The following is a 12,190-nucleotide window of genomic DNA, read 5'->3' as shown; positions in this document are numbered from 1 at the left end:
TGAGGACCCAGCAGACCTTCCTCATTTTACCTTTAGGAAGTAGTGGTGACCTTTACAGACCTTTTTATAGACGTGTTTGGTTGTCATGGGAAGTAAGAGTGAGAATGTGTGTGTGTGTGTGTGTGTGTATGACTGAGAGCCAGGCAGATGGATCTAAAGTATCCCCATTTCTTGTTAATTAAATATATTTAATAATGGCCTAGTGGGATACAAATGATATCAGCATTAATGTGAATCACCACCTCTTCTTCTATTGCCAAAGGAACAAATGCATGACTGCCAAGGTTAACACATCTCAAATCAAATTGTATTAGTCACATGCACTGAATACAGCAGCTGTAAGGACTTACAAAAATTATATTAACTAAAATTAATTAAAGGTCAGAAGTAAAATAACAGTAGCGAGGCTATATACAGGGGGTACCGGTACAGAGTCAATGTGGAGGCTATATACAGGGGGTACCGGTACAGAGTCAATGTGGAGGCTATATACAGGGGGTACCGGTACAGAGTCAATGTGGAGGCTATATACAGGGGGTACCTGTACAGAGTCAATGTGGAGGCTATATACATTATATACAGTATTACGGTACAGAGTCAATGTGGAGGCTATATACATTATATACAGTATTACGGTACAGAGTCAATGTAGAGGCTATATACATTATATACAGTATTACGGTACAGAGTCAATGTGGAGGCTATATACATTATATACAGTATTACGGTACAGAGTCAATGTGGAGGCTATATACATTATATACAGTATTACGGTACAGAGTCAATGTAGAGGCTATATACAGGGGGTACCTGTACAGAGTCAATGTGGAGGCTATATACATTATATACAGTATTACGGTACAGAGTCAATGTGGAGGCTATATACATTATATACAGTATTACGGTACAGAGTCAATGTGGAGGCTATATACAGGGGGTACCTGTACAGAGTCAATGTGGAGGCTATATACATTATATACAGTATTACGGTACAGAGTCAATGTGGAGGCTATATACATTATATACAGTATTACGGTACAGAGTCAATGTGGAGGCTATATACATTATATACACGGTACAGAGTCAATGTGGAGGCTATATACATTATATACAGTATTACGGTACAGAGTCAATGTGGAGGCTATATACATTATATACACGGTACAGAGTCAATGTGGAGGCTATATACAGGGGGTACCGGTACAGAGTCAATGTGGAGGCTATATACAGGGGGTACCGGTACAGAGTCAATGTGGAGGCTATATACAGGGGGTACCTGTACAGAGTCAATGTAGAGGCTATATACATTATATACAGTATTACGGTACAGAGTCAATGTGGAGGCTATATACAGGGTGTTACGGTACTGAGTCAATGTGGAGGCTATATACAGGGGGTACCAGTACAGAGTCAATGTGGAGGCTATATACAGGGGGTACCTGTACAGAGTCAATGTAGAGGCTATATACAGGGGGTACCGGTACAGAGTCAATGTGGGGGCTATATACAGGGGGTACCAGTACAGAGTCAATGTAGAGGCTATATACAGGGGGTACCTGTACAGAGTCAATGTGGAGGCTATATACAGGGGGTACCTGTACAGAGTCAATGTAGAGGCTATATACAGGGGGTACCTGTACAGAGTCAATGTGGAGGCTATATACAGGGGGTACCTGTACAGAGTCAATGTAGAGGCTATATACATTATATACAGTATTACGGTACAGAGTCAATGTGGAGGCTATATACATTATATACACGGTACAGAGTCAATGTGGAGGCTATATACAGGGGGTACCGGTACAGAGTCAATGTGGAGGCTATATACATTATATACACGGTACAGAGTCAATGTGGAGGCTATATACATTATATACAGGGTATTACGGTACAGAGTCAATGTGGAGGCTATATACATTATATACAGTATTACGGTACAGAGTCAATGTAGAGGCTATATACAGGGGGTACCGGTACAGAGTCAATGTGGAGGCTATATACATTATATACAGTGTTACGGTACAGAGTCAATGTAGAGGCTATATACATTATATACAGTGTTACGGTACAGAGTCAATGTAGAGGCTATATACATTATATACAGTATTACGGTACAGAGTCAATGTGGAGGCTATATACATTATATACAGTATTACGGTACAGAGTCAATGTAGAGGCTATATACAGGGGGTACCGGTACAGAGTCAATGTGGAGGCTATATACAGGGGGTACCGGTACAGAGTCAATGTGGAGGCTATATACAGGGGGTACCGGTACAGAGTCAATGTGGAGACTATATACAGGGGGTACCGGTACAGAGTCAATGTGGAGGCTATATACATTATATACAGTATTACGGTACAGAGTCAATGTAGAGGCTATATACATTATATACAGTATTACGGTACAGAGTCAATGTGGAGGCTATATACATTATATACACGGTACAGAGTCAATGTGGAGACTATATACATTATATACAGTATTACGGTACAGAGTCAATGTGGAGGCTATATACATTATATACAGTATTACGGTACAGAGTCAATGTGGAGGCTATATACATTATATACAGTATTACGGTACAGAGTCAATGTAGAGGCTATATACATTATATACAGTATTACGGTACAGAGTCAATGTGGAGGCTATATACATTATATACAGTATTACGGTACAGAGTCAATGTGGAGGCTATATACATTATATACAGTATTACGGTACAGAGTCAATGTAGAGGCTATATACATTATATACAGTATTACGGTACAGAGTCAATGTGGAGGCTATATACAGGGGGTACCTGTACAGAGTCAATGTGGAGGCTATATACATTATATACAGTATTACGGTACAGAGTCAATGTAGAGGCTATATACATTATATACAGTATTACGGTACAGAGTCAATGTAGAGGCTATATACATTATATACAGTATTACGGTACAGAGTCAATGTGGAGGCTATATACATTATATACACGGTACAGAGTCAATGTGGAGGCTATATACAGGGGGTACCGGTACAGAGTCAATGTGGAGGCTATATACAGGGGGTACCTGTACAGAGTCAATGTGGAGGCTATATACATTATATACAGTATTACGGTACAGAGTCAATGTGGAGGCTATATACATTATATACAGTATTACGGTACAGAGTCAATGTGGAGGCTATATACAGGGGGTACCTGTACAGAGTCAATGTGGAGGCTATATATACAGGGGGTACCTGTACAGAGTCAATGTGGAGGCTATATACATTATATACAGTATTACGGTACAGAGTCAATGTGGAGGCTATATACATTATATACAGTATTACGGTACAGAGTCAATGTGGAGGCTATATACATTATATACAGTATTACGGTACAGAGTCAATGTGGAGGCTATATACATTATATACAGTATTACGGTACAGAGTCAATGTGGAGGCTATATACATTATATACACGGTACAGAGTCAATGTGGAGGCTATATACAGGGGGTACCGGTACAGAGTCAATGTGGAGGCTATATACAGGGGGTACCAGTACAGAGTCAATGTGGAGGCTATATACAGGGGGTACCGGTACAGAGTCAATGTGGAGGCTATATACAGGGAGGTACTGGTACAGAGTCAATGTGGAGGCTATATACAGGGGGTACCTGTACAGAGTCAATGTGGAGGCTATATACAGGGTATTACGGTACAGAGTCAATGTGGAGGCTATATACAGGGGGTACCTGTACAGAGTCAATGTGGAGGCTATATACAGGGGGTACCTGTACAGAGTCAATGTGGAGGCTATATACATTATATACAGTATTACGGTACAGAGTCAATGTAGAGGCTATATACAGGGGGTACCTGTACAGAGTCAATGTGGAGGCTATATACATTATATACAGTATTACGGTACAGAGTCAATGTAGAGGCTATATACAGGGTATTACGGTACAGAGTCAATGTGGAGGCTATATACAGGGTGTTACGGTACTGAGTCAATGTGGAGGCTATATACAGGGGGTACCGGTACAGAGTCAATGTGGAGTCTATATACAGGGGGTACCGGTACAGAGTCAATGTGGAGGCTATATACAGGGGGTACCGGTACAGAGTCAATGTGGAGGCTATATACATTATATACACGGTACAGAGTCAATGTGGAGGCTATATACATTATATACACGGTACAGAGTCAATGTGGAGGCTATATACAGGGGGTACCAGTACAGAGTCAATGTGGAGGCTATATACATTATATACAGTATTACGGTACAGAGTCAATGTGGAGGCTATATACATTATATACAGTATTACGGTACAGAGTCAATGTGGAGGCTATATACAGGGGGTACCTGTACAGAGTCAATGTGGAGGCTATATATACAGGGGGTACCAGTACAGAGTCAATGTGGAGGCTATATACAGGGGGTACCTGTACAGAGTCAATGTGGAGGCTATATACAGGGGGTACCTGTACAGAGTCAATGTGGAGGCTATATACATTATATACAGTATTACGGTACAGAGTCAATGTAGAGGCTATATACATTATATACAGTATTACGGTACAGAGTCAATGTGGAGGCTATATACATTATATACAGTATTACGGTACAGAGTCAATGTAGAGGCTATATACAGGGGGTACCTGTACAGAGTCAATGTGGAGGCTATATATACAGGGGGTACCAGTACAGAGTCAATGTGGAGGCTATATACATTATATACAGGGGGTACCGGTACAGAGTCAATGTGGAGGCTATATACATTATATACAGTATTACGGTACAGAGTCAATGTAGAGGCTATATACAGGGGGTACCGGTACAGAGTCAATGTGGAGGCTATATATACAGGGGGTACCGGTACAGAGTCAATGTGGAGGTTATATACAGGGGGTACCGGTACAGAGTCAATGTGGAGGCTATATACAGGGGGTACCTGTACAGAGTCAATGTGGAGGCTATATACATTATATACAGTATTACGGTACAGAGTCAATGTGGAGGCTATATACATTATATACAGTGTTACGGTACAGAGTCAATGTAGAGGCTATATACATTATATACAGTATTACGGTACAGAGTCAATGTGGAGGCTATATACATTATATACAGTATTACGGTACAGAGTCAATGTGGAGGCTATATACATTATATACAGTATTACGGTACAGAGTCAATGTAGAGGCTATATACATTATATACACGGTACAGAGTCAATGTGGAGGCTATATACATTATATACACGGTACAGAGTCAATGTGGAGGCTATATACATTATATACAGTATTACGGTACAGAGTCAATGTGGAGGCTATATACATTATATACAGTATTACGGTACAGAGTCAATGTGGAGGCTATATACATTATATACAGTATTACGGTACAGAGTCAATGTGGAGGCTATATACATTATATACACGGTACAGAGTCAATGTGGAGGCTATATACAGGGGGTACCGGTACAGAGTCAATGTAGAGGCTATATACATTATATACAGTATTACGGTACAGAGTCAATGTGGAGGCTATATACATTATATACAGTATTACGGTACAGAGTCAATGTGGAGGCTATATACATTATATACAGTATTACGGTACAGAGTCAATGTGGAGGCTATATACATTATATACAGTATTACGGTACAGAGTCAATGTAGAGGCTATATACATTATATACAGTATTACGGTACAGAGTCAATGTGGAGGCTATATACAGGGGGTACCTGTACAGAGTCAATGTAGAGGCTATATACATTATATACACGGTACAGAGTCAATGTGGAGGCTATATACAGGGGGTACCGGTACAGAGTCAATGTAGAGGCTATATACATTATATACAGTATTACGGTACAGAGTCAATGTGGAGGCTATATACAGGGGGTACCTGTACAGAGTCAATGTAGAGGCTATATACATTATATACACGGTACAGAGTCAATGTGGAGGCTATATACAGGGGGTACCGGTACAGAGTCAATGTAGAGGCTATATACATTATATACAGTATTACGGTACAGAGTCAATGTGGAGGCTATATACATTATATACAGTATTACGGTACAGAGTCAATGTGGAGGCTATATACATTATATACAGTATTACGGTACAGAGTCAATGTGGAGGCTATATACATTATATACAGTATTACGGTACAGAGTCAATGTGGAGGCTATATACATTATATACAGTATTACGGTACAGAGTCAATGTGGAGGCTATATACATTATATACACGGTACAGAGTCAATGTGGAGGCTATATACAGGGGGTACCGGTACAGAGTCAATGTGGAGGCTATATACAGGGGGTACCGGTACAGAGTCAATGTGGAGGCTATATACAGGGGGTACCGGTACAGAGTCAATGTGGAGGCTATATACAGGGTGTACCGGTACAGAGTCAATGTGGAGGCTATATACAGGGGGTACCGGTACAGAGTCAATGTGGAGACTATATACAGGGTATTACGGTACAGAGTCAATGTGGAGGCTATATACAGGGGGTACCAGTACAGAGTCAATGTGGAGGCTATATACAGGGTATTACGGTACAAAGTCAATGTGGAGGCTATATACAGGGGGTACCAGTACAGAGTCAATGTGGAGGCTATATACATTATATACAGTATTACGGTACAGAGTCAATGTGGAGGCTATATACAGGGGGTACCGGTACAGAGTCAATGTGGAGGCTATATACATTATATACAGTATTACGGTACAGAGTCAATGTGGAGGCTATATACATTATATACAGTATTACGGTACAGAGTCAATGTGGAGGCTATATACATTATATACAGTATTACGGTACAGAGTCAATGTGGAGGCTATATACATTATATACAGTATTACGGTACAGAGTCAATGTAGAGGCTATATACAGGGGGTACCGGTACAGAGTCAATGTGGAGGCTATATATACAGGGGGTACCGGTACAGAGTCAATGTGGAGGTTATATGCAGGGGGTACCGGTACAGAGTCAATGTGGAGGGGCACAGGTTAGTCGAGGTAATATGTACATGTCGGTAGAGTTAAAGTGACTATGCATAAACCATAAATAGAGAGTAGTAGCAGTGTAAAAGAGGGAGGGGGGGGGACAATGCAAATAGTCTGGGTAGCCATTTGATTAGCTGTTCAGGAGTCTTATGGATTGGGGATAGAAGCTGTTTAGAAGCTTTTTGGACCTGTACTTGGCGCTCCGGTATCTCTTGCTGTGCGTTAGCAGAGAGAACAGTCTATGACTAGGGGAGTCTTTGACAATTTTTAGGGCCTTCCTCTGACACCGCCTGGTATAGAGGTCCTGGACGGCGGGAAGCTTGGGCCATATGCATTACCCTCTGTATTGCCTTGCGGTAGGAGGCCGAGCAGTTGCCATACCAGGCGGTGATGCAACCAGTCAGGATGCTCTTGAGGGTGCAGCTGTATAACTTTTTGAGGATCTGGGGACCCATGGCAACTCTTTTCAGTCTCCTGAGGGGGAATAGGCGCTGTCTTGCCCTCTTCACCTGTTATGACTAACTGGGGACACCAGGCGTGTTATGACTAACTGAGGACACCAGGCGTGTTGTGACTAACTGGGGACACCAGGTGTGTTATGACTAATTGGGACACCACGCGTGTTATAACTAATTGGGGACACCAGGTGTGTTATGACTAATTGGGGACACCAGGTGTGTTATGACTAACTGGGGACACCAGGTGTGTTGTGACTAACTGGGGACACCAGGCGTGTTGTGACTAACTGGGGACACCAGGCATGTTGTGAAGGTGTTATAATATGATCTAATAGAGGGCATGTCTCCATCCCTGACTGACTCCTCCCCTTCCTCTTTCTAGTCCACGGTTGACGATAAAGGGCGATAAGGTCTGAATCAGCCCACAATAGAGGATAGGACTCCTCCCCTTCCTCTTTCTAGTCCAGTTGACGATAAAGGGCGATAAGGTCTGAATCAGCCCACAATAGAGGATAGGACTCCTCCCCTTCCTCTTTCTAGTCCATGGTTGACGATAAAGGGCGATAAGGTCTGAATCAGCCCACAATAGAGGATAGGACTCCTCCCCTTCCTCTTTCTAGTCAGGTTGACGATAAAGGGCAGAGAGAAGGATCCATGATCAAGTCCTTTTACAGCTGGACAAGCGACAACATCAACATGGTGAGTCCCTCTTCTGATGATGGGATAATGACACATACAAGGATGTTCCTTTTAACACATTATTTATATATTGCAACATTTTAAAGTTACATATTTTGGTATATTGTACAATGTGAATGTGTTGCCATGACAAAAAGCTGTTTGTAATTATTAGTCAATTTCACAATAATGTTGTGTAATAAATTGGTAGCCCCTTAGCCTACAGTTGAAAGCTTTATATCAATCAAATGTATTTAATAAAGCCATTTTTACATTGTCACAACGTGCTCTAAACAAAGTGCACTATTTTCTTATATTTACAGTTGTTCACAATCCTCGTAGTGCTGGCGTCGGTTGATCTCAGCTGTAGCGCAATGAAAGAGGTTCTTCAAAGTCAGACCCCCGCCACGTATCACCACCTGGACTCCTCCACCGGCCAGTTACTCACCTGTCATCGCTGTCCACCTGGCCATCACATGTCTGCGCACTGCACCGCCACCACGCAGACCGTGTGTACACCATGTCCATCAGGCCACTACACTCAGTACTGGAACTACCTGCACAAGTGTCTGTACTGCGGCACGTTCTGTGGGGAGCACCAGGTGGTCAAGGAGGAGTGCTCGGTTCTCAATGACAGGGTGTGTGAGTGCAAAGGAGGATATTTCTGGGACGCCGATTTCTGTATCAGACACACGGAGTGTCCTTCTGGCTACGGGGTGAAACGGAGAGGTAAGAAACAGAATGGACAGATATATCACCATTTCCGTCTTTGCGCAATAGCGTTATTTTGCAGATAGATCGAATAACGGTATATAACGGTTTATAACGGACAAATAGTAATATACATTTGTTTAAAAATTTCAAATGCCCCCACAGGTACGACGGAGACGGACACAGAGTGTGAAAAATGCCCTCACGGTTCCTTCTCCTACAGCACTTCTTCGCGCGCGCTGTGCGTAAATCACACCGATTGCGCATCACTGGGGCGGAAGACGGTCCTCAGGGGTACGTGTTGGCACGATAACCTCTGCGCCCTTTCCTGTGAAGAACTGAAAGATGGAGGTGGGTATCACATTATCGACAAGATCTTGATATTGACTTGTGTTTTTAGTTGTGGTGTATTTCAAACCCAAAATACTGAAACAGAATTGGTGGTCTATATTTTATTTATTGCAGACTTTTATGAAATGTAATGAAAGTAATATTCGTGTATTTTTGCATTACATTGGTATTATACAGACAAATCCAAATGTTTTCCTCGTTGGCAGGTGAGTTTAAACTACTCAGAACCTTCCTTCCTGACTTCTTCGCTCATCACAAGATGAGAGTGGTGAAGCTCAGGAAGCTGGTCTGGAGGTTGATGGCCACTGAAGAGGAGCAAGAGCACCAGGTTAGAGAGACAGACCCTAAGTAATTGTGTGTGTATGTACTGATCGATGCTACTGAATGTAATGTCATATATGAACACATAAATGATAAATGGAGACCTAGAATAGCAGGTCTCTGTCTTCCTCCGTTTTGAGTCAGTACAGAACCGTAGTTATATTTCTCTTGTTTTACAGTGGGGCAAAAAAGTATTTAGTCAGCCACCAATTGTGCAAGTTCTTCCACTTAAAAAGATGAGAGAGGCCTGTAATTTTCATCATAGGTACACTTCAACTATGACAGACAAAATGAGAAAAAAAATTGCAGAAAACCACATTGTAGGATTTTTAATGAATTTATTTGCAAATGATGGTGGAAAATAAGTATTTGGTCAATAACAAAAGTTTATCTCAATACTTGTGGACAGGTGTCTTTTATACTGATAACAAGTTCAAACAGGTGCCATTAATACAGGTAACGAGTGGAGGACAGAGGAGCCTCTTAAAGAAGAAGTTACAGGTCTGTGAGAGCCAAAAATCTTGCTTGTTTGTAGGTGACCAAATACTTATTTTCCACCATAATTTGCAAATAAATTCATTAAAATTCATTTTTTTTCCTCATTTTGTCTGTCATAGTTGAAGTGTACATATGATGCAAATTACAGGCCTCTCTCATCTTTTTAAGTGGGAGAACTTGCACAATTGGTGGCTGACTAAATACTTTTTTTGCCCCACTGTACAGTGATGTAGTTGTGTCGTTAAGCTGTTGTTGTCTATTCATGTTGGGTATTATGTCCTGGGTTATGTTGCGTGTGGGACCCAGGAAGAGTAGTTGCTGCTCTGGCAACAACTAACGGGGATCCTAATTAAATACCAAATGACCAACACACACAGTTAGAGGTTTACATTTAACCTGGCCTTTAATCAATGATTTCACTTCATTATTCTCTTGTATTTGCCTTCTCTTGTTCTATTTCTCCTTCATTTTATTATTTGAAAATGTGCCTCAATTTTAAATGCAATTTAAATAAAGTTGAATTTGATTTGATTTGAGCAGGAGCAGCAGCAGCACCCGGCCAGCAGCCTCTCCCAGTCCGGCCAGAGAGGCCTCTTGCAGGGCCAGGTGAAGGACTGGATCAGGCATGCCTCAGAGGAAGACCTGAGGAGACTCCCTGAAATACTGAGGAAGACCCATCAGAGTGTGATGGCAGAGAGACTAGAGGGGAAGATGAGGGAGTTACAGGAAGCCTCTGATTGTAACTCGGTTAGAAACGGGGTGACCTCATCACCTCACTGTGATGTAGAAGAGGTTTCACAATCTGAATAACTCACTGATTGGATACAGTACCATATAGCCTACAGTGATAATGAATATACTACTGTAAACCACTGTGCTGTATGCTTGTGTGTTCACTGGTTATCAGCTGACTTCCAAAATACTGATCAGTTATGGTTGTACAATGTGTCTGCTTTGTCCTGGTCAAATAATGAAACATTAATGTCAGTCCTCAGGGAAGGAGATGGTCCTTTTTCCTACTAAAGCCATGACACCACCTTCACACTGTCATCTAATACCACACGCAGTGGTTCTACCTTCATACTGTCGTTGTCTTCTTATCTAATACCTCACACAGTGGTTCTACCTTCATACTGTCGTTGTCTTCTTATCTAATACCTCACACAGTGGTTCTACCTTCATACTGTCGTTGTCTTCTTATCTAATACCACACACTTTAGGAAACAGATGTAAATCAACAAGGAATCACCTCTTATCTCTCTGTTCCCCCAAACCTCCTCATGCCTCCTGTCAACAGATATATTGTAAAATATGATTTGTCAACAAGTAGTCAAGTCTTTCCACACTCATAAAGAGGTGACCCCCCCCCACACTCATAAAGAGGTGACCCCCCCACACTCATAAAGAGGTGACCCCCCCCACACTCATAAAGAGGTGACCCCCCCACACACTCATAAAGAGGTGACCCCCCCCCACACTCATAAAGAGGTGACCCCCCCCACCCCCCCACCCTAAACATTTCACTCCATCCAACACCCAAACCTTCACCATGCAATATGTCAACAACAGGCTAGCTAGCGTGATTCATGTCTTCACAAGGCTCCTCTACAACAGGCTAGCTAGCGTGATTCATGTCTTCACAAGGCTCCTCTACAATTGTGGTGACACACCGTGGTAAAGTTAGTGTGTTGGTGTGCGTTTATGTCCAACATACTATAACCAGGGTAAAGGTGACATAGACATGTATTTTACCTCATGGGGTCACTCAATATGGCAGACTATTTATTTCTATAGAGGGGAGATGGTGAGGTCCCCGTGTCTGACTGCTGAAGGCAACCAGGTCAGGCCACCGTCACGTCTGGTTCCTGGGTCTCAAATGTTCCTCAAATTAGATCCTTTGAACCAATAGTGTGTGTGCGTGCGTGCGTGCGTGTGTGTGTGTGTGCGTGCGTGCGTGTGTGTGTGCGTGCGTGCGTGTGTGTCTGTGTGCATGCGTGCGTGCGTGCGTTAATTAACTAATAGGGTCCGCTGATGGAGGTGAGGTGACCACTCAACCAAACGTTTGAAACCTCAAACCTGACACAGAGAAGCCACTAAACGGTGCTTTCCTTCTTCACCAAGCAGCAGAACACGTTAGGGACAGAAGGGGACAAACCACAATGTA

At 42.3% G+C, this 12,190-nt stretch overlaps 1 protein-coding gene across 2 annotated transcripts; it reads left to right on the top strand.

Annotated features, from left to right (window-relative positions):
- Window positions 1-7,891: 7,891 nt before the first annotated feature.
- Window positions 7,892-11,025, top strand: LOC149984308 (tumor necrosis factor receptor superfamily member 6B-like). Of its 2 annotated transcripts, none has more exons than XM_090230658.1 (5): window positions 7,892-8,166; window positions 8,469-8,874; window positions 9,022-9,207; window positions 9,414-9,535; window positions 10,567-11,025. In XM_090230658.1, exons 1-5 carry the CDS (start codon window positions 8,122-8,124, stop codon window positions 10,834-10,836), a joined length of 1,029 nt encoding a protein of 342 aa, XP_090086784.1. In that variant the 5' UTR covers window positions 7,892-8,121; the 3' UTR covers window positions 10,837-11,025. The 2 variants fall into 2 exon arrangements, with proteins under 2 accessions (XP_090086784.1, XP_090086783.1); XM_090230657.1 differs by having other exon boundaries at window positions 8,024-8,166; window positions 10,564-11,025.
- The last annotated feature ends 1,165 nt before the right edge of the window (window positions 11,026-12,190 follow it).

Source organism: Oncorhynchus mykiss, chromosome 3 (assembly GCF_057628025.1).
Source record: "Oncorhynchus mykiss isolate SJ-2025 chromosome 3, ASM5762802v1, whole genome shotgun sequence".
Lineage (NCBI taxonomy): Eukaryota > Metazoa > Chordata > Actinopteri > Salmoniformes > Salmonidae > Oncorhynchus > Oncorhynchus mykiss.
Note: the sequence above shows the minus strand (reverse complement) of the source record. Positions and strands in the feature narration are given on the sequence as shown.